The sequence below is a fragment of the Eulemur rufifrons genome, chromosome 25 (assembly GCF_041146395.1).
Source record: "Eulemur rufifrons isolate Redbay chromosome 25, OSU_ERuf_1, whole genome shotgun sequence".
NCBI classification, from domain to species: domain Eukaryota; kingdom Metazoa; phylum Chordata; class Mammalia; order Primates; family Lemuridae; genus Eulemur; species Eulemur rufifrons.
Window position 1 is genome coordinate 1,616,452 of NC_091007.1, and position 26,860 is coordinate 1,643,311.

Below are 26,860 nucleotides of genomic sequence, written 5' to 3' on the forward strand. Positions count from 1 at the left end.
ACTTCAGAGGGGAGGGAGCAAGGCCTGAGCCAGAGGAGCACGGTTCCCAAGGCACACCACCAGCTGGTGAGCAAAAGAGTGCGGTCTGCACTCAGGAACCTGAGCCTGGAGCTTACACTGGTAACCAAGCTATACACCCCTTCTTGAAAAGCTCTTGGAAACAGTAACACCCTATACAAGAGTGAATTATCGTGCTATTTACATTGTTTCAAATGCTCCAGGGTGTCACTCCCTTGAGGATTCTGAGCCTTCCAGAGACTGGGAAGAAAGAAAAAGAGCCCTAGATCATTTACATGGGATCTACGCCGTGGAAGGCATCCTGTTGGTTGAAACACCTGCAGGCACCTCAGGTGGATGTGTTCCGGCCAGAAAACACGCAGTGGCAGGAGCTGCTGGCTGATGAGTGTAATTACTCCCTGGCGCTTTCCTCAGGAATGCCCAGGCCTGTTCTTGGTGGACAGTCACTCACCTTTCTCGGGATGGTGGAAGGAGTTGGGGCTCCGAGAATGCTGTGTGGTGCGGACAACCACATGCCAAGCAGGGGCCAGCCCTCACTCCTAACTTGTTTTCTTCTCAATAAAAGCCACATCCCTCTCTCTAATTGACACAATGCAATTCTATTTGTTTACTTATTTTTGAGACAGAGTCTTGCTCTGTTGCCTGGGCTAGAGTGCTGCGGCGTCAGCCTAGTTCACAGCAACCTCAAATTCTTGGGCTCAAGCAATCCTTCTGCCTCAGCCTCCCAAGTAGCTGGACTACTGGCATGTGCCACAAGGCCTGGCTAATTTTTCTATTTTTAGTAGAGATGGGGTCTCGCTCTTGCTCAGGCTGGTCTGGAACTCTGAGCTCAAGCAATCCTCCCGCCTCGGCCTCCCAGGGTGCTGGGATTACAGGCGTGAGCCATCTGCACCTGGCCATGAATGCAATTTTAAAAAGTGTAAAGACTGTCAAATAAATCCATACTATTCATTATTGTAGGGAATTTAAGACACATATTCCACGACCCCCAGCCCCCTCAAGATACTGACACTCAGCAAGGCATGACTGTGGGCTCTGCCTCAGCCTTTCCCCTTATCTTCACCCAGCCTTGCTTCCTTTCTTAAAGCCTCTCAGATGGACACACTCCTTCCTCATGCGGGGCTGAGCCTTCCCGAGGGCTTCTGACTCCATTTCCCAGAGCCCTGGAAGGGCCTGGCCCTACAGGGAGCCCTCACTGCTGCTCCCTCCCCGCCACAGATCCTTCCTGCTGTCTGTAAATGAGCCATGGTATCTCATCCTCTCTGAAAAAACCTACTCTCCTGTCAAACTATCTTTTCTCTTTCCTTTCCTTCACCACACCACACATCCACAGCAGCACAGGCTTGCTCAAGTCCCTGTCTTCTGCTTGCTTAGCCCTGAACTTCTGGCGATCAAATCCAATAGCCTTTTTTTAAATCCCTAACCTGTCACCCTTGCTTCCAGTCAAATTTGACTGATGATCCTGTCTACATCTTAAAAAAGAAAACCAAAATGGCAACATAAAAGAATCAGTATGGACACTAACATGGTGGAGCATCAGCCAGCCATTAAAAACAAAGTTCACAAAGTTTTTAAGGGCATTAGGATTTGCCTGTAATATAAAGTTAGGGAAAAAATTGCATATACAGCATCATTTCAACTACATGCATTTAAAAAGACAGAAGGAAATAAGAGTAGTTCTCTCTGGGTGGTAGAACTGTAGGGTATTTTTGTTTTCTCTTTTACTACTTTCTATGTTTTCTACATTTTACAGTAAGCTTTAAAAACAAATCTGGGAGACTCAAAGGGACATTTCTCTGGTCTGCCATCTGCTGGTAAATTCCAGCAACGCCCCAGCTTAAGTCACACACAGCGCCTGCCCTTCCTCTTCCCACTCCTGTGTTCCCGTTTCTTTAGCCTGAGTTTTGCCATTTCTTTTCCATCTTGTAATTCTTCTTCCATTTTGTTTTGTAAATAATTTCTTGTATAAGTTAATTTTTTTTGTAACATTATGATAGATCCTAGCTATTTTCAAGCGAAGCTACGAATGGGAACTGAGCGCGCAGGTAGCGGCTGCAAACAAGCCGCTTATGTGTGTGCTGAGGGGGAGAAGGCCCCACTGGCACAGATGACACAGCCACACAACAGGATCAGCCTCAGACCCAAGGGCATCGATGCAAAGGTACCTCTGACGCAACAGGAAAATGGTAATCGAATTTCAGATCAGTGCAGAGAGAGAGAGTGTGTGATGGTGTTGCTACCAGAACGTTTATTTGGTGGTTAGGGATGGGAATCTGCCAGCGTCTGGGAATAATTAAGAGGAACTGGAAATTCTCGCTCCTTACCAGGCTGAGCGCAACGCTGAGAACAAGGTGGGTGTGTGGTAAGTACTTGCTGGGTCACAATGAACAAGGAGATTAAATCTCGCTTGTGATTGATGCATGCAATTTTTCAAAAGACAGATTAATAATTACTCTTAGCAATTCAGAGAAAATGATCAAAAAAGAAAAAGAAAGAAAAGGAAAAAAGCCAAGAAAAAAGAGTCCAAATGCTTGAGGGCTCATCCTATCATTGATCTGTTTAAGAGGCTACAATATTTTTTAAAGTTGTATAGCCTGAGCAAGAGCGAAACCCCGTTTCTATTAAAAATAGAAAGAAATGATCTGGCCAACTAAAAATACATACAGAAAAAATTAGCCGGGCATGGTGGCTCATGTCTGTAGTCCCAGCCAAGCGGGAGGCTGAGGCAGTAGGATTGCTTAAGCCCAGGAGTTTGAGGTTGCTATGAGCTAGGCTGATGCCACGGCACTCACTCTAGCCAGGGCAACAGAGTGAGACTCTGTCTCAAAAAAAAAAAAAAGTTGTAATGTTGAGCGCTTCATTCCTTAATAGTCAGGGGCTTTGGTGGGCGAATGGGACAGGACAGGAAATGTAACCTGTAGGTTATAAGAACAAAAACCCCATTCTTCAACTCAGGCTGATAGAAAAGTTTTGGAAATACCTTAGTTATTTTCTACATAAGAACGAAAGGGTGCCAATACAGAACTTATCTGCTAAAACAAACAAAAACCCTCAAGATTAAAACTTTATAGCTTAACTAGCAACGCTTATAATATATAAAAGTTTTCATTAATTCCCTGTAAATGTCTGTGTAAACAGATTATAAGCATTTCCTTCCTGGCTATGAAACCAAAAGTTGGTCCGCTGTAATGACCAAATACAAGCCTACGAAGGAAGAAAATAAACAGGCCAATTATGTTTTATGGCTCAAACTAATAGCAATTTATGTTACATTTTTAATATTATCATTGCCTCACCATACAGTATTATAAAACATTTCATATATTTGTAAAAGTATATAGACTATATTATATTCATGCATCTAAGGATTCCAGAGACTGATCTCATAAACATCTAATTCCACTTTAAGGGTATAAAAAGTGAGATGTGGACTATGAAAAGATTATGACTGTGCTCCGGACTCCACAGGGTGCCAGTTGGGGGCGAGGAACCCAGCCTCCGAGCATCAGGAAATCCTCAGCAGGGGGAGGGTGTGCAGGAGGGCAGGGGGGGGAGGAGATGGAAAGCGGCTACCGACTGGTTTCACGGAATCTGCGCATGATTTAAGAAGTGGGACGTAAATTACCATGTACTTTATCACCTCCTTTCAGAAATGTCCACGTCATCGCGTTGTGGCTGGAGCTGCTCCCCCTATGAGCTGCTGAGCCAGGCTGCCCGTCAAGTCTTCGGAATCCTTCAGGCCTGACTGCAGGAGAAACTCGGCACAGGCCACGTGCTGACCCGCACAGGCCAGATGCAGGGCTGAGGGGTGACAGAAACCACACAGACTCAGTGCGTGATCCCTGGAGCAATACTGACCTCAGGAGTCGACTGTGTCCAGTAGAAATATTGATTCTTTCAATTATACAGATTTTGTACTGCCAAAATCCATCCCCATGACTTTGCTTATACTGGGTCAACATGTTTCTTTTTAACCTGATTGGGTTGAATATAGTATTAAAGATAAAAATACTATTAGGGAGGATTTAAGAAACTGTCTAAAGCAACAGAGCAAGTTAATGAGAAACAGGAGACGTCCTCCTTATACTCACTCCTCAGTGCTATAGAAACACATTTTAAATGGTACAGAAAACTTTCTCAAAGTTTTGTTGAATTCATTTTGTGAGTACAAAATATCACCATGAATAAGAATGATGTGACAAAAAGAAAAACTGTTGACCAAGCTTCCCATTCTGGGTGTAGAAATCATCACTGAGAGTCCGAGAGCATCGCTGGTCTGCGTCCCTTCCTGGGCTTGGTGGCTGCCCTTTCCAGACCTAGAGTGAGTAGTTATCTGCCAGTCTTTGAAACATGTTAAAGATCCTACTAAACCCTTGCAAGATGGTCAACCCTCCTTAGAGGGTTTATTCTGAAGTCTAAGCCTAAAGAATTAGCTCTGAGAATATACTTCTGAGCCCTAAACTTAAACAGTTATAGTGAACATAGTTTCTAAATATACCCCAAAGACAGATGACCTGTGAAAAATCTATATAATACCTGGATAGCAGGTGTGATAATGGATTAGCAAGTGCTTTTATGACACAAACATTGTTACGGGTTTAAAATAACAACAGTAGCTACAAAAGCAGTAATGAGTAGCAGTCAACACCATCGTCATGGTAATAGCAATAGTTCTACGGCTTTGCAAACAGAGCAAAGGCCATTTTAAGGAAAAGTTGCTGAGCTATTAGAAGAATAATATTAAAACCAATGCTTTAAGTATAAAAGTATATGTATTATTTAAATTCAATTTATTATTTTCAAGGCATATGTAGAAATCAGTCATACCTGATCGATTTCTTTCATCTTTAGAGCTGATGTCAGCACCCAAGGATAAGAGGGTTTGAATTGTGCTTGTATGTCCTTCCTGAGTGTTGAAATAAACTCATTATCACTGTGATAAAGACAAAAGGAAACCCTTAAACACAAACTCTAATGCATATTAGGTGCTTTTTCTAAAATAGTCAAGTGTTAAAACTGAATTTTCCTATGTAAAGGAAGACAACATGTCACTCTCAAATTCTAGGATAAGTCACAAAATAAAGATTCTGGTGACATTTAATGATTAGCATATAGATGACTGAATCTGGGCAAAATTATTGACCCAATGCATTTGGGTTTCCATTAGAGTAAGTAGCATAAATCTTGTAATTCATACAGAATCCGTAATTCCAAAACTTCCCAAGCAAATATACTCTGCTAAAATTTTTAGGGCAAACTAGAATAGATAATAATCTCTCATAAAAATGTTAAAGACAATACACAAAAGACTCCTACCTTTAAAATGGTGACTTTTCTAGTGAAACATTTTTACTTATCTTCAATATTTTATACAGTAGACAGCCTGGTAAATGCAATTCCTTCGCCCCAGTTAAAAAGATACTAACTTCTGAAATCCAGGATTAAAGAGAGAGCCAGGAATTTCATACAATAGATCTTTATGGCTTCAAAAAGCATTATTCCTGAAAACAAAAAACTGGGGGGAGAGGAGGCATAAAGCCCAGGCATTGTATGCAGTAAAAGGTTTTTTTCAGTTCTTGCCTAGAGACAAAATAATGCCAGGTTTCTATTCAAAGAGATAAAGGACTTCAGAATCATGACTATTTCAGGAGTACATCGTGGGCAATTTCTTCCACAGAAACAGATCCAAAGAACCCAAGGCTATGGAGGTATCCCTCAGTGGAGTGAGGCAAGCCTGGGGAAGCAGGGATGCTGTCATGAGGAAAACAAACCTTCGCTGCATAATGAAGCGCCGTGAGGTGGGTTGATGTTGCTCTCACATCTACTTCCACGCCAAGTTCAGAGACCAAGAATCGGATGGCTTCATCCTGCCCTGTGACTGCTGCCCTGTGCAGAGCCTGGGCGCCCAGCCTGTCCTCGGCTGAAAGGCAAACCTGATGGGACAGAGGAGAGAGGAGCAAAGAAGCTGAGAAGCAGAGAAACCTGGGTCTGGGCACCTATTGACATTGTGGCAAAACTCGGAGGCAGCTTTTGCCTGCTTCTCAAAGGACTCTCTAACCAAAAAAATGGTTAAGATTCAGTGCTCCAGGCTATGGTGCCAAAAGCAGCCAGCAGAGACAGTTTGTTGTTACTACTACCAAATGGCTACTGTTCATTGAATACTTATTTTGCTAACTGCTTTATGTGCATTATTTAATTCTGGTGGGAACCTTCCAAAATTAAATTTGTCTGTGTTTTACAGATTGGAACACGATGCTTAAAGAGATCACGGGGAGGCTGGCAGAACTGGGGTCTGAACCCACCATCCAAATAACAATGTATTCTGCTTATCCTATCATCTAAAATGCGTAGGAAGGGCCAAAAGAATCAGACAAAACCATTTATACCTTGTGTTTTTCCAGGAGCAGCCTGGCCACGTCGATATGACCACACTGAATCGCGTCCATAAAGGGGGTAACGCCACAGTTGTCTTTGCAGTCAGGATCATATTGGCACCTAGAGCCAAAACCCCAAGTAAGAGAGCTGAGAAAATTCACCACCTCAACCCCAAGGGACAGGTGACACCTGATGACCTGCATGCCGACAAATGACCCAGGGCAGTCTGGAGTGCTCACAGAGCACAAGATCTCCCCCGGCAAACGCGCTGCTCCTTTAACTTTGTCCATCCCGTTTGATGGCACCTTCCTCTCACCGGCTTATCATGCCAGAAGCCTCGAAGTCAGCCTTGCCACCACCTTCCCCTTATTCTTCATACCCAACCGACCCCCCACCTCTCTCAATTCTACAGCCAAAATATTTAAGACCTCCGTCTCCTCCTTTCCACTCCACTTCTACCCCTTAAGACCGAGTCAACTGGCAATGGCCTCCCCACCTGCTTCTCGCCTCAACTCCTGCCTTGCCGAGCCGTTCTCCACAGCAACCACCGTCCTCTTGCCACACTCCAAGTGGAAAAAGCCTTAAAACTGCCCCCTACCCTGCACAAAGGACAAAACCTCCAGTATCTGCATGACCTCCAAGGGCCAGAATAACATGGCACCTGCTTCCCTCTCTAGGTCTCCTGCCTGGGCTGGCCTTGCTCTTCCCTGGGCCCCGGGTGCGGAGCCCTTTCCTGCCTTTGCATGGCTGCGCCTCTGCGGGAGCAGCAGCGCCCACTGTTCTCCAGCGCACTCTCACTTGCACCGTGGATGGGACCTCCCCACGGGCTGTCCCCGTCACCCAGATCTACACGAGGACCTTTGCTCTCACAGCATCTTGTACTTTTCCTCTGCAGTATTGCGTTTGTAATTATATGGTATTTCCTTGTGGGATTATCCGTCTATACTTGTCTCTCACACCAGCCTATAGGCTCCGTTACAGAAAGGACTGTTTATCACCCAGAACCTAACACACAGGAAGTGCCTGAAAAACGTTTCTTGAATGAATGCAGGAAAGAATATCTATCAATCTGCAGGCAACCCAGCATGCTCCCATTTGGGGCAGGCAAGCCCTGCACATGGCAACGCTGTCGGGGCACAGTGCTAAGCGCTCTTCTCTTCTGGCTTCAATCACCGTCTCTACGGTGATGGTCCCACGCTTGTCCCTCGGCCCACCTGCGTCTGCCTGGCTGCTTGCCGCCTTTGCTTGGATATCCCACGGGCACATGACACTCAGTGTGTCCAGAAGTGACAGGATCGTCTTCTCCCCCAAAACCTGCTCCTCCACAGTTAGACACCTCAGTGTCTAGACACCTGCAAGACATCCTGACTTCTCCCCCAGCCCCTTTATCGCCTGGGTGAGGCTTAGTCACCTGGCCCTGCGGACTCTGCTCCTTAAACCTCCCCAATCTTTCTCTTCCTCCCTGCAGTCATTTCCCTAGTTGAGCCACCATTATCTCTCCCCTCATTTCATGCAGCACCCTCCAGCCTCCCGCCAATCCATTCTCTATTTTGCAACTACAGGACAGAGGATCTTTGAGAACTGCACATTTCTTATGATCCCTTTGCTTAAAACCCTTCAATGGCTTCTTTTTCTCCCCCCTCAATTGTTTTTGTCTTTTAGAGATAGGGTCTTGCTATGTTGCCCAGGCTGGCCGAGAACTTCTGGGCTCAAGTGATCCTTCTGCCTTGGTCTGCCAGGTAGCTGGGACTATAGGAGCATGCCACTGTGCCTGGCTTCCGCAACTTCTTAAATACTTAGAATAAACTCTGAAATCCTGGACATGGTTGACAGCATCTGTCCTCCCTTGCACTGTTCAGGCTTCAGCACGTTCTGGACGTCTTTCAGTGTCTCAGCATGTACTATGCTTTTTCCTGGCTCAGAACATCCACAGATGCTGTTAGCTCTGTCTGGGATGCTCCCTTGCCTTTCACTCTCTGCTAATTTCTATCTTTTCTTCAGGTCACAGCTGAAACATGGCTGCCGCTGAGATTCTTTATTCCTAGGCCAAGTTGGGTCTTCCTGTTAAGTACTCCGTAGGGATCCTGCAATTCCTGTAATGCTCCTCAGACTAACAGGACTTGTTCACAACCCGTCTTCCCTGCCAGTCTGTGAGTTCGTGGAGGGCAGCAACCACGTCTGTCGTCATTTCTGTTGTAGCCCCTGCATAAGGGGCAGGGCTTAGTTTAAGTGAGACACTGAATGTGTAAATGTTTGTTGAATAAATAGAGAAATGGATAATTTTGCCATCAAAAACATGTTTTTCTCATGCATTTCGTTAGCTATTTTTGTTTTATACATCTATGTATCTGTGTGTATATATTTTTTAAGAGACAGGGTCTTACTCTGTGCCCAGGCTGGAGTGCAGTGGCACAATCATAGCTCACTGCAACCTTGAACCCCTGGGCTCAAGTAATCCTCCTTCCTCAGCCTTCCAAGTAGATAGGACTACAGATGTGTGCCACCGTGCCATGCCTGGCTAAATTTTTAAGAGATGGGGTCTTGCTACATTGCCCAGGCTGGTCTCAAACTCCTGGCCTCAAGCAATCCTCCTGCCTCGGCCTCCCAAAGTGGAGTATTATAGGCATGAACTACTGTGTCTGGCCTCATTTTTCTTTTGACAGTTTTTTTTTTTTTTAAGAGACAAAGTCTCACTCTGTTGCCAGGGCTAGAGTGCCATGATGTCAGCCTAGCTCATAGCAACCTCAAACTCCTGGGCTTAAGCAATCCTCCTGCCTCAGCCTCCCGAGCAGCTGGGACTACAGGCATGCGCCACCATGCCCGGCCAATTTTTTCTCTATATATTTTTAGTTGTCCAGCTAATTTCTTTCTATTTTTAGTAGAGACGGGGTCTCACTCTTGCTCAGGTTGTAGTTTCTTTCTTAACAGTGTGTCTGAGCTCTTTACCTAGCACTGGTATAAACTCAATTATCATAATTATGAGTTAGTAATTATCATAAATATCAAATATTTTCCCCAATTTGTTGTATTGTTCTTACCTCTTAAGAAGCACCTTTACTGCCTCTAAGTGGCCATGCATTGCTAGGAGAAGAGAGTTGAGAGTTAGAGCTTTTTGGTGCACAGATCGAGAAATTTAGAAAATTTTTATTGTGAAGGTACATCCTCAGACTTGCAAATGCAGAGTTTGGCTTGTGATTATCTTTCAAATTTTTTTTTTTGAGAAACTATGGATAAGTCAAAAATTCGAGTTATTTTTTTAATATGAGTTCTGTTATAGAACCAATGCAGCGCAGATAGCTCAAAATATCAACAAAGTGTTTAGGAAGGATGTGGCTAATGAACACATAGCATGTTGATGGTTTCAAATGTTCTGTTCTGGTGATTTTAATCTTGAAAATGGGCCACGTGGGTGACCTGAGACCAGGGTGGATAACGATGTGCTGAAAGCTATAGTGGAAGTGAGTTCACTCAACCTATGTGTGAATTAGCAGCAAGGTGTGCTAATTTAATTCTCCTACTAAAGTAACTATATTCAACAACAGAGATTTTGACTATCTGTCCTCCACTATTTTGGGTGAACGACGGGGTGCTAATTGTTTCTCCAGGAAGCTGGTCAAATAATTCACAAGCTGGAGAAAAGTTTTTCTACTAACTTGCTAAGTTTTAAAAAGGTTTCCTTGGTCCTTAACTGCCAACTGTGGCTAGAGAATGATTGCACACATATTTCCTAGACTATATATTCTAGGTCTTGATTTTTACAGAAACTAAAAGCTCTGCATCCTAATTCAGTGTGTTACCTAGAAGGCTAAAAATTATTTTCTAAATTTCTAGATCTGGACTCTTGGGCTCCTTAATATCCACTTCTGACATCACAGCAATTTTATTTTCTACTAATTTAAAATAATCTATAAACAGATAATCCAGAGTTAAGGATGACTCCTCCAAATAAGGAAAACTATATCCCAAATTTATATTTGACATTATCACTATAAGTCAACTATACTTGGGCCCAGATATTTAATTATAAGTTATCTATTTAAATGTATAGCACTGCAGTAGGCATTACTAAGGACATGAGAAAATATAGTCTCTTTTCCTCCTGCCCCTAGCAATGACAATGTGGAAATGATAAAGAAAATAGCAGCAACCAGTTCTTTGTGCTATGTGCCAAGCATCATCTGAGGGATTTACATATATCATGCTCTTTAAACCCCAAAATAACCCTGTGACATGGGCATCACTACCATCATTATTTTGTCAATGAGAGAGACTAATTTCCTTGCCCAAGGAACTTTATGAGGAACAGAATCAGCTTACAAGCTAACTATCTAGGGTGAATGAGACAGCTAGACATGAAAAGTGAACTGATACCAGAAGAGCATGGTAGCCAAGTTACATTAGCTTCAGAAAATAACTATGGTTACAGGCCCCAAAATGCTCTTATTTCCTGACCTCTGTTCCCCTGCGAGTGACTTGAACAAGAAGAGGTTTCGGCAGTGCTGGGTGAAGCAGGCTGCACATGTGTACCTGCATGCCAGCAGAGCTGTGGTTTGTACCTGCGGTGTGCAGAGGAGTTCTTCTAATTTTGCTCTCTGTCTTCCAGGCATCTGGGCAAACAGTGAGCAAATACTGGAGGATCAGAGGGTCACCTTCTCGACTGGCAATGTGGAAACTGTTCCAGCCATCTTTGTTCTTCAGGAGAACACTGGCGCCATGTTCCACAAGGTCCTGGATCACCTCGAGATTCTTCCTTGTGCAGGCCATCATCAGAGGAGTCCTAAGGCCAACCAGGACAAGCTGTCAGATGGAAGCAGCTGGGACATGAAAAGTGAGGGGCCAGGTCTTCTGAAAACGCGTATCTTTAGCACAGATGGAAAACCTAGAGGATTCAGGGGTCTGGGAAGCCGGAGCTTTGACTGGCCACTTCTCTGCCTGCTGTGAGGACCCTGGGAGAAATAACAACGGGAAAATGATTGTGATGAATGTGCACCTCCAGAAAGGGGGTTCTTGGGAGGCCAAGCTGCTTATGAACCACTTCACAGATAGCAGTGAACTGGAGCATAGATAATAAAAACCATAGACAATCCTCAGAACTACCAGGTCTATATCCCCGACCAAGTGGGGAAGATGGACTTCGGTATGTTCCTGAACCTTAAGAGATTCACAGCCTTTAAGGAACCTGACACAGTGAGTACTAAAAACAATGCCGAGGCTAGGCATGGTGGCTCACACCTATAATCCTAGCACTTTGGGAGGCTTAGGCAGTAGGATTAATTGAGGCCAGACGATGGAGACCAGCCTGAGCAACATAACAAGATCCCATCCCGAAAAAAAAAATAAAAATTAGCCAGGTGTGGTGGTGCACACTTGTAGTCTTAGCTACTTAGGAAGCTGAGGCAGAGGATCACCTAAGCCCAGGAGTTTGAGGCTGCAGTGAGCTATGATTCACTATGCCACTTCAGCTTAGGAGACAGAGCAAAACCCTGTCTCTAAAGAAAATAAAAATAATAAAAACAATGTTAATCTAAAAAACAAAATGTAACTGGTTCCTGTGATGGCCCAGTAAAGCGTCTTGATTGTGGTGGTGGCTATGCAAAGCTACACCTGGGTGATAAAATCTCGTAGTGCTCTACACACACAAAGGCATGCGTAACTGATGAAATCTGAGTAAGGATACTGATTGCAGCAATGCCAATTAAAACAATACAATTGGTACACTAGTAATTTAGCTAGAAGTCCCCAGAACGTTGCATCCCAGGGCTGTACCTAGTACACACAATGCAGTTTGACTACGTTCTGCTTGATTGTATTCTATACAAAGGGAAGTAACCGCCTGGACTAGTTAACCCACAAGAGCAAAAACAAAGTACATCGGAGATCATCTGCGATACAGTAGGGAAAGGTAGGACGACCCTGCCACGGAGCAGGTCTCGGGGGAGAACTAGTCGCTGAGAAAAGCTATGGTGTCCAAGGGGACAAAGTACACAGAAATATAGTACCTACAATTCTGGAGGGAGTGGGGAGGCCAGGTGTCTTTCTGGACCCCGCCACCTACCAGTCGGCCTTCTTCAGGCAGTCGACAACCGCCCCTCGGCCCAGCAGGTAGCGCACGCAGTCCTGGTGGCCCATGGAGGCGGCCTCATGCAGAGGTCGCTTGTAGTCTCGGTTGGCAGCCTCCATGTCCATGCCCCAGGCCTCAGTCAGATAGGCCAGGATGTCCCGGCGCCCGTGGCGGGCGGCGCAGTGCAGCAGGGTGTCCCCGGCCATCTCGGGGCAGCCACCGGCCGCCTGCAGCTCCTCCTGCAGGGCGCGCAGCCGGCCCTCCTGCACCAGCCTGCAGAGGCGCCGCGGGTCCCCGGGCGGGGCCATCAACGTGGCCAGGCTGGCAGCGGGTGGAAGGGACCCGGGCGGTCCGGCTGGGAGAAGCCCAGAGCGAGCCCGGCTTCCGCTTCCCGCACGTGACCCTTCCACGGGCGCCCGGGCCCCAGCGTGGGGAGGCGACTCCTCAGGGGACGGGGCGGTCGGTGGCGAGCGCGCCGCAGGGGCGCCTTCCCAGGGGCGCTGGGCCGTCTACGCGGAGACCACGGCTCCGGGAGCGGGAGAGGGCACGCGGCGCCGGGAAGCCGGGCGCGTCCGCTTCCGGAGCTGCCACGGCACCGGCGTGGTTCAGGGCTGAAAACAACAGGGTGGGGCGCGCTGTTCCACCGCCCAGCCCTGAAGTGGGCCGGAGCGGCCTGCAAGGGGCGCGCCGGGCCGTTACGCCTGGGAAGGGGTGGCTCCGGAGACCGCCCAGCGTGGCCGTGCCCGCCCCTCACCGAGTCCCCATTCGCCCGGCCCGCGGCCGCCCGTGCCCGCCCCCTCACCGAGTTCCCTCTCGCCCGCCCCATGCCCGCCTCCTCACCGAGTCTCCCCCTCACCGGCCCGTACCCGCCTCCTCACCGAGTCTCCCCCTCACCGGCCTGTGGCCGCCCGTGCCCACCCCCTCACCGGCCCGCGGCCTCCCCGTGCTCGCCCCCCTCACCTAGTCACCCCCTCACCCGGTTCGCGGCCGCGCCGTCTTCGCCCCTCTCACTCGGTCACCCGTCACCCGGTGCCCCCCCCCCCCAACCCGGCCCGCGGCCGCCCCGTCCCCGCCCCTCGGCCGCCGCAGCCCCGCGGGCACCCGGGCAGCTCGGAGGAACTCTGGGAAACTTTCCCTCGCCACCTCGGCCCGAACGGAAGCGCAGATGGGGCGTGGCTCGGTAGAAGTGGCCGCGCCCCCTCCTATAGTGCGTTCCGATTGGTCGCGGGGGCCGTCCGTCAGCACGCCCCCTCTGGTCGTACGTCCCGACTGGCTGCGCCGTCCGTCCGTCCGTTCCGGCGGCGGGCGCTTCCCGGGCCTACGGCGGGGCGGAGCTCGCGGAGGAAGTCGGCGGCCGTCTCGGGCTCGCGGTCCGGGCGAGAAGGAGCTGGCTACCGGGGGACGCTGGGCTGGGCGGCTGGCGGCGCGGGCCCGGCGGCGGCGGCGGCGGCAGCGGCGGCTGGGGCCCCGGTGCGGAATGCCGTAGTGCGTGAGGCCGCAGACGTGGCAGGGAGCGCGGGCGGGGCGCCGCCGCGTGGGAAACTCAGCCTTCCGGGGTCCTGCGCGGGGGTCCTGGCGCGGGGGTGGGGCCCTGGGCGCCGGGCCGAGCGTGGGGGTGGGCCCGGCCGTCCGCGGGCAGGTGCGGGGCGCGGCGGGGTGCACGGGCAGGCCGGGGTGCCCGCCAAGCTCGAGCCGGGCGCGGCCCCGCGCTGCTCCCCGAGGCCCAGGACGGGCAGCTCGTCGTTGCTCAGGGGGTTGTAGGAGGATGCCCGGGGGACGCGGCCTCCGTTGCGGGCATGCCAGGCTTTCCTGCCCGCTCCGACGTTTGACCTTGGGCGAGTCATTTTATGCTGCCCCTTGTCCCGCTTTCCTTTGCAGCCTCTTTCTGTCTTACCTGAACATAGGAGACTAAGGTGGTGTGGGAAGGCCTGGAACTTTTGGAGGGTACGTGGAGATCTGAGCAAGCTGTATGCGTGGTGGAAGAGGTTCGGGTGGGCGTTGGGTTCCTTACCCGACCTTAGTAGGTGCTAATCATTTAAACTCTTGCTGTCTGCAGTTCCTTTAGGGGTAAAATGGGAGTCGCTGTTATTTGCCAAGCTTAAAAGCAATTACCGTTTACATTTTACATTGTACTCTGAGGTTTACAAAGCACTTTAATCTGCAAACAACCCTGTAAGGCATCACTCTGGTTTTACAGGTGGGGAAATTGAGGCCTAATGAAGTTAGTGATTTTCCCACGAAAGTATATAGGTTATAAAGTCTTCTGGAAAGACAGGTAGGATCTATTGAGATCTATTGAAGTGTCTGCTAGTGCCTGACACTGTGCTAAAATAAGCGGAGACAGAATAAAAAAAGATCTCTGGTATGAGCCCATGAAAAGAAGCCCATTTTACTCATGAGCAGATTCAGTTTGGTTAAGGGAACTTGCTTATGTGGGTAGTCACTGGAAACAGAACTAGGTCCAGGTATCAGCTTTGCTGGCGTTGTTGCATTGTCTCTTGTCATTCAGAAAAAAAAGAAGATATAAAAGCACTGTGAAATGCACAAAAGTTTAGAACTGCAGAGCAGTGTTGGAGTCAGTACAAACTGGAAGTTGAGGCATCTGGTGGCTTCATACTGTCTTCTCTCTGCTCTCCTCCAACCCAATTACAAACGACATTTTCTCTTGCATTACGTCTCCAGTTTCCCTGTTACTTTAAACATAATTGGGACACATGGGTTCACAATAGACTGGAATATTTGAGTCCAGAATAATGGGTTACTTAATTGGTGTTCTAAATCCAATTCTACCTCTCCTGTCTTCTTTATGTACTTATTTTGGTCTGTATCTCTTTTGGATAGCTGGATAATAATGTATATGAATCTGTCCCACAGCCCTTGTGATTTTCTGGAGCAGAAGCACAGTTTAGAGGGGTGGGATCTACACAGTAAGCTGACGGATAGAGAGCTATTTCTGGGATCTCGCTGTTTTCCTGGTTGGGCTGCCCATTTCTTTTGTGCAGGCTTTTGGAGTTTGTGGTCTGGCCTTTACTAATTTCCTATGTAGTCGTTATTGACGTGATTTGCTACCTGGCTGTCTTGCCTTTTTCTCACCTATTTCATGGTTATGGAGTATTCAGCTGTACTCATTGGTATATTGATCATTTGACATGTTTCGTGATTTGTGAGCGTGTGTGGACGCCAAACTACTGGTATTAGACTTAGAATTCTAATTTCGGATTTGTTGCCGTCATCTTTTGTCTGTTTATCGTATCCCTCTATCCTTCCTAGGCTGATTTTATTTGGAAACTGAATTTGGATTCTGTCTTTGCTCTTCTGGCTATGAAGTGACCTACTCCTAGAAATTTATCACCTAAGCATCTCAAATCTCTTATCTTCAACTGTCATCCCTGTGCCTTTTGAAGACCAGTCTCATATTTCAAAGTACCCCTGGAACTTAACGTGGTATTCCACAGGTAACTGAAAATCAAAACAAAAATTATTTTCCAAACTGAAACTTTAGACCTTCCCTCTCACTCCAGGAAAAAGTAATTAAAACAAAACCACTTTCTTCTTTACTCCTTAGCATGGTTAATGACGTTATCGTCTCTCTTAATGTTCTGCTAGAAATGTCAGTTATCTTTGCTGCTCTTTCTCTTTTATCTTGCTCTTCCAGTCTCGTCAAAAAAGCCTTGTTGGTATTCGCCCACCTGGTCTGCCCAATTTCTGCTGCTCTCAGGTCTTTGCCAGCTCTCACCTGGGCTGGTCCAGTGGCTTTCTGACTTGTTTTCCTGACAATCTCTGTGTCCATCCTGCAGCATACCTCCTGAGTCGCTGTTCTAAAGTGTAAATTTGATTATGTAATGAGCCTGCTTGAAAACTGGGTGATGCCCAGAATTGCCTGCACAATAAAGTCCAGTTTCTTTTTTTTTTTAGCATTTTATTTAAGGACCTTTGTAGTCTGTGGCTCCAGTTCCCTTTTCCATCCTTGTCTCCTGTCATTTCCCGGTCAGTGAAACCCAGCTTTTCTTCCACACCAGTGCATTGTCATACCTCTGTATTTTTGCACATACTGTTTCTTCTGTCTTACTGAATCCCACTAATCTTTCAAGGCTCGACTCTTCATAAAGCCTTTTCAACTTTCCTAAGTCTGCCTGCTTTTCTTTACTGCCGTAGCACTTCATGCATGTATTTATGTAACACTTATATGTTGCCTTATGTTTAGTAACGTGTGTTTGTTTTGGTAGCCGCCTTATGGGCAGGGTAATTCATTTTTGTATTGTCAATGTCTAAAATAGCATTTAGCACCAAGGATACCACAAGAGAAAGGCCTCATGGAGTTTATAATGAATCTGGGACATAGTAGATACTTAAAAGTGGTTGTGGAATAAATTGAGTATAGAAAAAGGCTTTTAAATATATAAAAATGTATTCTAGACAGTAAATAGTGTTTTTTTTTTCCCTTTTTCTAACATTCCTTCTTTCCTTTTAGAAACATAATGTGAAAAGCCCTGCCCCATTTTTGCTTGCTGTCGTAAATGAGTGCTGTCTCCAAGGGAATAGTAGGTATTTCAGGGTGTCAGAGGACCTGGGGAAGATTGAGCCTGCTGACTTGGACCTTTTGGGTTTACAGAGAAGCAGGATGTGGTGGCCGGGAGGGACCTGGCTCTTGGTCAAGAGTGCATACCCAGGAAGGAGCTAGAACTGTAGTGTTTTCTTTCTGCATTTGTTTCTTTTAGAGCTTATGGGGGCAAAATATTTTGAAGTTTTTCCATTTTGAGTCTACAGTATTTAGTGATATGTTCCTTATGTTTTCTAAATACTTGTTATTAAATTTATTTGGTTCTGATATTTCACAATGATTAAAAAAGTGATAAACGAGGTTTTTAGAAGCTGCTTTAAAGCCTTCCAGCTATAGAAGAAAGGATGTTACAGTAGGAAGCCCACTGGGGTTGGGGAGTCAGAGACCTAAGTCCTGGAGTGGGCACCATCACAGATGAGCTATGTTGTGACGTCAAGCGAGTCTTCTGTGAGCCCCAGTTTAATCATGGCGCAATCATAGGGTTGCTGTGAGGATCAAATGAGAATATAGGAAAGAGGCCGGGCACAGTGGCTCACGCCTGTCATCCTAGCACTCTGGGAGGCTGAGGTGGGAGGATCACTTGAGCTCAGGAGTTCGAGACCAGCCTGAGCGAAAGCGAGATCCCATCTCTACTAAAAATAGAAAAATTAGCTGGGCATGGTGGCACATGCCTGTAGTCCCAGCTACTTGGCAGGCTGAGGCTGGAGGGTCGCTTAAGCCCAGGAGTTTGAGGTTGCAGTGAGCTACCATGACGCCACTGCACTTTACCCAGGGCTACAGAGCGAGACTCTGACTCAAAAAAAAAAAAAAATATATATATATAGAGAGAGAGAGAGAGAGAGAGAGAGAGACAGAGAAGGGAAAGAACTGCAAGTGCCGTAGAGCACTTAGGAAGTATAAGACAGTTTAGAGCTCCAAAGCCAAGGGAGACAGGCTGAACTTAGAAGGAAGTGCTGCAGTTGCACATTTGTTCGTTTAATCAGCAGTTGCTCACGCGGCCATATATGCTGGGGGTAAGCTCCTTGCTCGCCCCTAGACCATAGAGCTTTCAATCTAGGGTGGAAGATGTGTTAAATACGTACTTATACAAATAATTGTTATTAATGGGATGGTATAAAATAACAACATGAAAGTATATTAAAAACAATTTGTGCAAGTCACACATTAAATGCATACTCCTACAAAGAATGATTGTAAGTATCTCAATGGCAGGGTGGTTTTATTCCTGTGAAGTGCTTCCTAGCTTGTTCTTTTACAGTGCTGGAGTTGAGAGAGAACACAGTTAACTGCTGAGGTTGGGCTCTTGGGCTTCCCGGGCTGTGACTGGACCTGTCAAACAGCAGAATCCCTGTGAAAACAGGCTCTGTCCCTGTGCACTGTCACCTTCTCGGGAGACACCGGAGGCTAAAGGTCCACTTGCTGCTCTTACAGAGCCTGTTCCCGGGGACAGGAGACAGTGGAGGCCTGTGGGGAAACAACCAGGGGGAGGTTCGGTGACTTAGTAAACTACCCAGGTTAGCAAAGCTGCCCTCTGTGGGCTTTCGTTAAAGTAGGTGTGGTGTTGTGAGCAGTTTCAGTAATCAGGTACTTTGTACTAGAGAGTTAATTTGACTTTTTTGTTTTTTAAAGCAATTTTTTTTTTTTTTTTGAGACAGAGTCTCGCTCTATTGCCTGGGCTAGCGTGCCATGGTGTCAGCCTAGCTCACAACAACCTCAAACTCCTGGGCTTAAGCAATCCTACTGCTTCAGCCTCCCGAGTAGCTGGGACTACAGGCATGTGCCACCATGCCCGGCTAAGTTTTTTTTTTATATGTATTTTTAGTTGGCCAGATAATTTCTTTCTATTTTTAGTAGAGATGGGGTCTCACTATTGCTCAGGCTGGTCTCGAACTCCTGACCTCGAGCGATCCTCCCGCCTCAGCCTCCCAGAGTGCTAGGATTACAGGCATGAGCCACGGTGCCCGGCCCCTAAAGCAATTGTTTAATAATCTTTACTTCCAGGAATTCTAGATACTTAGTGTTTTCCTCTTACCCATTTAGGTCTGTAACCTATGAGTTCTAGAGGACTTTTTGATGTGAATTCTGATTAGTAAAGGAAGGGGAAGAAAGGGAATTATTTGGGATCAATTTCAAACAATCCTAGAATGGTTATGGTAAGCTTTGCTGCAGTAATAAATAGATCCAAACATGTAGTGACCTCAGTAGAAGTGTATTTCTCAATCCCATGACAGTCTGCAGAGGTGCCAGTTGGTGGTGGTGGTTGGAGCTTGTGTGTGTGTGTGTGTGTATGTGTGTGTGTGTGTGTGTGTGTGTATGTGCAGGGTTGGGGGGGCTGTCTTTAAAGCAACAATTGGAGGACTCAGGCTGCTAGAGCCTCTTCCATTTTGAACACGTGGCTTCAAGATGTCCTGGGAATCAGCTTCCCAGTTAGCTGGAAGAGAAGGAGAGTGGAGGAAACCCTGGAGGAGGCACACACCGCTTTTATTTGCACTCTGCTGGCTAAGGCCCAGTCGTAAGGCGATGTCTAAATGCACGCAGGACTGGGCAGCGTAGACTGGCCCTGTGCTCAGGGAGAAGAGGAACAACAGTCTTTGCAACAAAATCTGAAGCACTCAGTTTTACTTTCTCTGACTTGTTTTGTAAATTGTTTTCCAATAAAGAAGATTAGAAAAATGGAGCCAGGCAAATGAAAGTGTAATGGAGGAATCACAGCCGTGGACTCCTCCTTCAAGCGTTTGAACATCTGTTGTTTGTGAAACGATGTGCCGAGCACTTTGAAGGATGAGCTGGGGAGACGCGCTCCTTGCCTTTTGATGCCCAGTAGTGGAGCTTTAGTGAGGACTGGGGGGCTGGTCTCATCTCCGTCAGAGGAGTGGAGTGGCCTGGGATGCACCAGACCGTTGTCAGGGTGAGGACATGTGGGCACTGGTGAAGGGCCACACTCCAGGTGATGACCACCTGGAAGTCAGCAAGGACCAGGAAGCTGGGGTGCCCGTCTGCTGGGCGTGGGCTGAGCACTACAGCTTACGTGGGTCCTGGAAAGGGTGACCCCAGGAGTGGGAGACAGAGAGAAGTCACACCACAAGAAAGCCATCACAGAAAAGGCAGTGTGTGAATGGGCTCCCTTGAGCCTGGGCAACTTCTGTTTGACAGAATGGTTTTTGTACATTCTCAGTGGTTTCCTGGCCTGACACCTGAGGGCTATGACACATTTATATTAGTCACTATGTTAGAGAGTCAAGGAGGGTACAAATACCCAGTTTGGTTGGGAGGGGATCAGCCGGAGCGTCTCTGGGGGCCTCATCCAGTTTGGCAAGCCCCACCAGCCGTTCTGATCTCTCCCCGTACACGAGAACCCCTGGTTTAGACACGGCTTCCCTCTGTGTGTCTTCGTCACGTCGCACCCTTTAGCTTCGCTCCCTGAAGAGTCACACACGGCTTCTAACAATAAATGCCCTTTAAGAGAGGTGTGAAATGTACTTGCTGTGTACAGAGGGAGGAATTCTGTTAGGTTTGGGTGACTCAGGGAAGAACAATTTTATGGAAAAGGTTGTATTTGAGCATCTTTATTTAGATAAAGTTACGTTTGAACTGCTTTTTAAAAAGGCCTATTAAGAATAGAAGGGTGCTTAGAATTTCACGGTAGTGTTTTTTTTTTTTTTTTTTTTAAACCATTTAGCAAGAACATTCATGCTATTAAAATAAAACTGATGGTGCCTTTTAGGAGACACTGAGATTGATGTGGTATTCACAGACTTCTTCTGACATTTCCGTTGCTAGGTATGACGTAGGTGTAGAGACAGGTGTCGTCACCTTCAACCCGGGTGTCGTGAGTACTTCATATATATTGTGGCATTCCATGAATTCAGTATGGCAGGTTATGATAATCCTCACTTTCATAGGTGAGGGACGCAATCCGGGCTTTGGTGGTGGGCACACCTGCCAAGTGTAGGAGGCCTTCTGATGTACCACACAGCCTCTGTGGGTTTGGAGGGGACATTAAGTGACTCGTGTAACTGGAGGAGGTGGACACAGGGCTCCTGGCTCCCAGTGCAATGCGTCACGGCCTTTATTTCTTGGAGACCTGAAGTACAGTTTAGTTTTCCTGACCTCTAGCTCAAGTTAGAAAAGTTATTTTTGATATGTAAATCCAAGAAATGTGCCAGCTCTACCTCCCAGCCAAGTCATGGCTCAGGTAACACCATTCCACGTGTATAAAATAGACCAGCAGTCCCCAGCCTTTTTGGCACCAGGGACTGGTTTCATGGAAGACAATTTTTCCATAGACCGGGGCTGTCGTGGGTTGTGGGGTGGGGTGCGGAGCTCAGACAGTGATGGGCAGCCCATTTCCTAACAGGCCATGGACTGGTACCCAGAGTTGGGGACCACAGATATAGACAACTTACATGAGTACACAAAGGCCAGATCTTCCCGTCTAGGTGCCCCTCTCCCAGGGGTTAACCTTAGCTCCTTCCATGGCTTCTTGCCAGAACACAATGGAATATACCAGAACTCTCTGGAAGCAGAATATTATGTTCCAACACTCCCATTAGCTCTTCCTTTTACTCTTGTGCTGTTAGATTTCGGCAAACATTTAATCTTTTCAAAAAGCATTTTAGATTCAGATGTATATTATGACATAAAAACATAAATAAAAATCTGTCCATATTACCTACTTTTGCAAAACAGTGCCTTTGGGGGTTGAACTTGTTTTTGTCTTTTTTGTTTTGGAGACAGTTTCGCTGTGTTGCCCTGGCTGGAGTGCAACGGCCCAACCATAGTTCACTGCAGCTTTGAACTCCTGTGCTCAAGTGATCCTCCTGCCTCAGCCTCCCGAGTGGCTGGGACTACAGGCACGTGCCACCATGCCTGGCTAATTTTTAAGTTTTTTGTAGAGACGAGGTCCCACTATGTTGCTCAGGCTGGTCTTGAATTCCTGGGCACAAGCAATCCTCTCGTCTTGTCCTCCCCAAATGATGGGATTATAGGTGTGAACCACTGCACCTGCCCAGGGCTGAACAGTCTTGATGTTGTCTTGTCTGGCGTGGTATTTTTGGGGAGGTCCCCCTTTGGGTCTGCCCTTTCCAAGTTCCACATGAGAGTAGATGTGCAGCACGTTCCTGGTGATCCAGGGCATAGGTCCTGTGCTTCCCAACCTGACACTTCCACCTGCTGTCCTTGTCAGCCTTGTTCCCTTATTCAGTGTTCATGGAGCATGTGCTGTCTTAGTTTATTTGGGCTGCTGTAACAAAATGCCATAACCAACAGAAATCCCACCTAACAGTTCTGGAGGCGGGAAGTCCGATAGCAAGGTGCCGGCAGAGTCTGTGTGTGGCGAGAGCCTTCCTCCTGGTTCATAAATGGTGCCTTTTCTCTATGTCCTTATGTGGCAGGAGGGGTGAGGGAGCTCTCTGGGGCCTCTTCCATAAGGGTCCTAATCCCATGTGGGGGCTCCACCCTCATGACCTAATCACTTCCCAAGGTTCCTGCCTCCTAATACCATCACCTCAGGCGGGGAGGATTTTGAATTTACGAATTTTTAGGGACACAAACATTCAGTCCATGCCCTGTGCTATGTGTCAGGCACAGTGGTATGTGCAGAGGGTCCAGGCGTGAATAAGGTGCACTCGTTCCTTATTTTGGAGCACACTTACACCATCTTTGACTCCCAGGTGTGTGATTAGGACATCTCCACCTAGCTGACGGTCATCAATACCTGAGTGTTTTGTAGCAGGGCACCACTCCCTGCAGTTGGCTGGGGAAGGCTGGGCCAAAGCCATTCTTACATACTGACAGGAAAAGTTCCGGGGTTCATCGTGCATGTATGAGTAACTCTTCTACACATTTGGCAGCTCCTTCTGTAAAACTATGTCCAAATTTAGGAGTCTGTCAGACTTGGATGGGCATCAGAACCCTCGACTGAGCCTGGCGTTCTGATTGGTTGTGTGTCTCTGTTCACTTCCAGAATCCTGCCGTGACCCGACCCACCCTTCCGCTGAGCAGCCTGCAGCCGGCCTCAAGGTCCTGGATCCCATAATATAACTTTGAGTGGTTTGATGTTTGTCTTGCTCCTTGGTGGTTTTGTTCATGAAAGCCTTCCCTCTTCCGGCCAGGTTGGCAGTAGACGGTCACCTCCTGTTTAAGTGAGACATTCTCTATTGGTAACTTTTCTCTGACATCTCCAGTTCTAATTATAGACGTTACATTCGCCAGCTCTGAAGCAATTGGGAAGATTTGAAGGGAGAGCAGAGCAGATACCAGTCTGCCATCTTGGGTTGATAGGGTCTCTGGGTGTGTTGGCTGGAGTCCTGCAGCTGCTCCTGTAGTTAAGCCAAGCGTGTGCAGGGCACCAGGATTTACCTGTATTCTGGACTCCCACTGTAGCTGTACCTTATCTCTTTTGCCAGTATGACCAGAGGTCCCCATTCAGGCAAAATAGTAATTGAGCGACATGTAATATGAAGCGTTTTGAACAGAAAACTAAAATTTCATGTCTTATTTTTAATTTAAAAAATTTTTATTTTAGAGACAGAGTCTTGCTCTGTCTTCCAGGCTGGGGTACAGTGGTGTGATCGTAGCTCACGGAGTTCACTGCAGCCCAAAACTCCTGGGCTCAAGCAATCCTCCTGCCTCCTGAGTAGCTGGGACTACAGGTGCGCACCACCACACTCAGCCAATTTTGTTCTAAACTTACCCTAGAGACAGGGTCTCACTATGTTGGCCAGGCTGATCTGATTTCCCACCTCGGCATCCCAAAGTACTGGGATTACAGGTGTGAGCCACCACGCCTGACATCATGCCTTATTTTTTAGAAGAGAACAATCAGACTTTAAGCTTACGTTTTTTTCCCAATATCGAAAAATTTCAAATGTTTTTTAATGTAGAAAAACTTTACATTCATATTTTGCCTCTGTGTGAATAAGACTGTTGGTATCTAGTGTAGAGAAACTGCCATACAACATTGCAAAACCATTACAGCACAGGGGCTGTTTGATTTTCTGTTCATAATAAGTAGTTGAGACATGTTACTTATTTTTTAAAGGTATTTCTGATGACACAGAATTGGGTATAATTGGGCTGCTTTTGTATTTCCTGTCTTGCCATTAGATGGCATCTTTATAATCTGAAAGATATTTCAGTGTTTTATGCAAGTTATGAACAGTCAGAGGAGCCTTGCTAAATAGAAGAAGCAGATAAGTGTGTTCGCGTAGGGTTTTATAGTTTGACAAACATTTTTGGGTATATATTCTCATTTAATCCTGATGACACCTCTAAGACTTACAGAAGTGAGGTGACCTGAAGTAATAGAGTGTCCAAGTGGCCCGCTGAGGGCCACGCCCAGTTCCGGCAGGTGCACACGGTGCCGCGCCGTGTGCTTAGAGCGAGCGCTTTCCGAAATGCTGCTGCCGGGGTGTAACAGGTGTCACACTGCACCTTCCAAGTTCAGGTAGTTGAAAGTCTCCAGCATCCTCTTAAAGGGGCTTTCAGAACCATTTCTGTGTGTAAAATTATTTTTTGAAAAGTCTTAAAATATACAGTTTTTTTTTTTTTTTTTAAACTTTTAGTAAATCTTGAAAGAATTGACTGAAATTTGGAAGGATGATTTCTAAAGAAGCTAGAGGCTAGGGGGGAATAATGGTAGAAAATGTAAACTATACCAATTCTGTTCACTTGTGTCTTGGTTTTATGTGTTTTCAAGCTTAAAGGAAATGTGAAGTGTGATTCCAATATTTGATACCGCAGTTTACTTGAGTATTTTTAGGACTTGTAAAAACAGGATGCTGGCGGGAACTGGTTTTATTCTCTCTTGACCATCTCCTATAAAGGGTAACTTTTATAATTTTTTTTTTTAAAAGTGTATCCATTATATTTTAATGTTTGACACCATAAGGAGGTGGCTAGATTTCACATGCACTAACAGATACAGAAGCATGAAGCATTTTGGTTTGAAAGAGCATTATCTGACAGAAAATGAGCCGGGGGCCAGGCACGGTGGCTCACGCCTGTAATCCCAGCACTTTGGGAGGCCGAGGTGGGAGGATCGCTTGAGGCCAGGAGTTCCAGACCTGCCTGAGCAATATAGTGAGACCCTGTCTCTACAAACAATAGAAAAATTAGCTGGGCATGGTGGTGCACACCACCAGCTACTCGGGAGGCTGAGGCAGGAGGATCGCTTGAGCCCAGGAGTTTGAGGTTGCAGTGAGCTGTGGTGATGCCACTGTGCTGTAGCCCAGGCAACAGAGTAAGACCCTGTCTCCAAAAAAAAAAAAAATAGAAAAAAACAAGGAAATAAGTAAGATAAAACTAAATATTTTAGTATTCTTGAAATAATTCTAGGCACAATTGCTGCTATAATATGTTGTTATGGGAGGATAGGAAATTTCCTCTGCTGAAGGTCCTGAAAAGTCATTTGATTCTCTTCCACTTGCTGTGAGGTGGAGGGTTTGCTCTTTTCCTTTTAAGTCAGTTCTGGATACTGAGACACCAGGGGCTGGACTATACAGCGTGGTCCTCCTTGCAAGGAATTTATAGCCTGTTCGTCATCACTGCATTTTACTTCTGAGACTTGGGGAAACTGGTATGTGTAGGGAATTGTGAGCCAACTCTTCTATGTTATGTGTTTTTTACAGCAATGTAAGAAAAAAACCCTTAACCATTTGACAAAGAAAAGTTACACAAGTTTTTTATCGTTCTTTTTTAAAAAACTATAGCTAACTCTTAAATATTTGTGGTGATTATAAGAACATAAATGGTCTGAACAAAGTTAAGGAAAAGATGCCAAATAACAATTTATCCACTAGTGGCAGCTTCTTTTTGAATGAGCATTTCATGATCAAGACTTCTAGAAAGTATAAGTTAAAAAAAAGTCATTTAAGGATCTTAAAATGTCATTTTAGGGTTCTCTCTTAAATTTTAAGGAAGAAATGCCAAGAAACTGAAATGAATAAAAGTTGGTTGGCTTATAGGGGCAGAGAAAGGGCTGGCTGGGGTGATCCACAGAATCATTGTTCACTATACAGAAAGTTGAGAGTAATCTGCTGGCTACCTTGTAGAATTGGTGATCACTAACGAGTGTCCTATTTCTTCTGCCCGTCGGTACAAAACAGTGAGACCATTTAAGCGGAAGCATCTTACAGCCCTCGACTGCCAGGATTTGGCTCTGAGTCATTTGTGTGCGACCCAGCCCTTTGGTCAAAGATGGACCAGCAGAGACCCGAACCATGGACTCTATCCTAAACCCAGGACGAAAAGAGGGAGTAGGGGTAGGTCTTCCAAAAAAGCATCTTGCATTTCAAAATCTGTAGTGGATGTGGCCTTTGACTGTCTCCCAGTTTAAAAGCATTTGTAAATGCTGCTGCTGTGATTTTGTAGTCCTGTTGCAATAGTTTGACACTTTTTTCATTATCTGTGAGTTTTCCATGAAAATTCTATCCAGTCACAGTGGCTGGTAAAAGCCCTGGGAAAATGCGGTAGACAGAGTCTCGTTAGCTTGTGTAGTTACAAAATGGTAGAAGACAGAGGTCAGTATCACCGTCATTCCAGTCTAGAAACATTGTGATTACTGGACTGTTCGTTGGTTGTCTTGGTCCAGTTTGTCATTGTGATGACTTTTCCTGAGCTGTTTGTCACCTGGTACCCAGACCACTGCAGGGACCCTTCTCCGGGACTGCGGGTTTTCTCTCTTCCAAATCAGCTGGGACATGTGTCATCAAGTCACTCTTCTTGGATATGGTCGTTTTCCATCATGTCACACCCGTTCTTAGGAACCCGAGACACAGTGATGGACTCAAGCTCACACTCGCCATCACCACGAAGGTCTCGTCAACACGTGACAGTCCCGCTCC

The 26,860-nt window shown here is 46.5% G+C and overlaps 2 protein-coding genes across 6 annotated transcripts in view; one reads left to right on the top strand and one right to left on the bottom strand.

Moving 5' to 3' along the window:
• Positions 1–3,362: 3,362 nt before the first annotated feature.
• Positions 3,363–13,465, bottom strand: ANKRD16 (ankyrin repeat domain 16). Of its 4 annotated transcripts, none has more exons than XM_069458715.1 (8): positions 13,415–13,465; positions 12,449–13,065; positions 10,950–11,170; positions 9,432–9,474; positions 6,405–6,513; positions 5,790–5,951; positions 4,846–4,924; positions 3,363–3,819 (listed from the first exon to the last, which is right to left on the bottom strand). In XM_069458715.1, exons 2-8 carry the CDS (start codon positions 12,760–12,762, stop codon positions 3,680–3,682), a joined length of 1,068 nt encoding a protein of 355 aa, XP_069314816.1. In that variant the 5' UTR covers positions 12,763–13,065; positions 13,415–13,465; the 3' UTR covers positions 3,363–3,679. The 4 variants fall into 4 exon arrangements, with proteins under 4 accessions (XP_069314816.1, XP_069314815.1, XP_069314817.1 ...); XM_069458714.1 differs by having other exon boundaries at positions 13,431–13,455; XM_069458716.1 differs by lacking the exon at positions 13,415–13,465 and having other exon boundaries at positions 11,043–11,170; positions 12,449–13,228.
• Positions 13,466–13,824: 359 nt separating this feature from the next.
• FBH1 (F-box DNA helicase 1) overlaps positions 13,825–26,860 on the top strand; it is a 36,228-nt gene continuing 23,192 nt past the window's right edge. Inside the window, exons 1-3 of one of the 2 annotated variants that reach the window (XM_069458910.1) lie at positions 13,904–13,939; positions 22,981–23,158; positions 26,123–26,278. In XM_069458910.1, coding sequence (XP_069315011.1) covers position 23,158; positions 26,123–26,278 — 157 coding nt within the window. In that variant the 5' untranslated portion in view covers positions 13,904–13,939; positions 22,981–23,157. Of the gene's footprint in view, positions 13,940–22,980; positions 23,159–26,122; positions 26,279–26,860 lie in introns of both variants that reach the window. The other variant, XM_069458911.1, reaches the window with a different exon arrangement.

Coding starts and splice junctions, on each gene's coding strand:
- ANKRD16 (XM_069458715.1), bottom strand. CDS start 12,762: ATGGCCCCGCCCGGGGACCCGCGGCGCCTCTGCAGGCTGGTGCAGGAG. Junction 9,475..10,949: donor AACTCCTCTGCACACCGCAG/GTACAAACCACA, acceptor CTCTTCTCCTAG/CAATGCATGGCCACTTAGAG. Junction 3,820..4,845: donor AGATGAAAGAAATCGATCAG/GTATGACTGATT, acceptor GTCACCCCTCAG/CCCTGCATCTGGCCTGTGCG.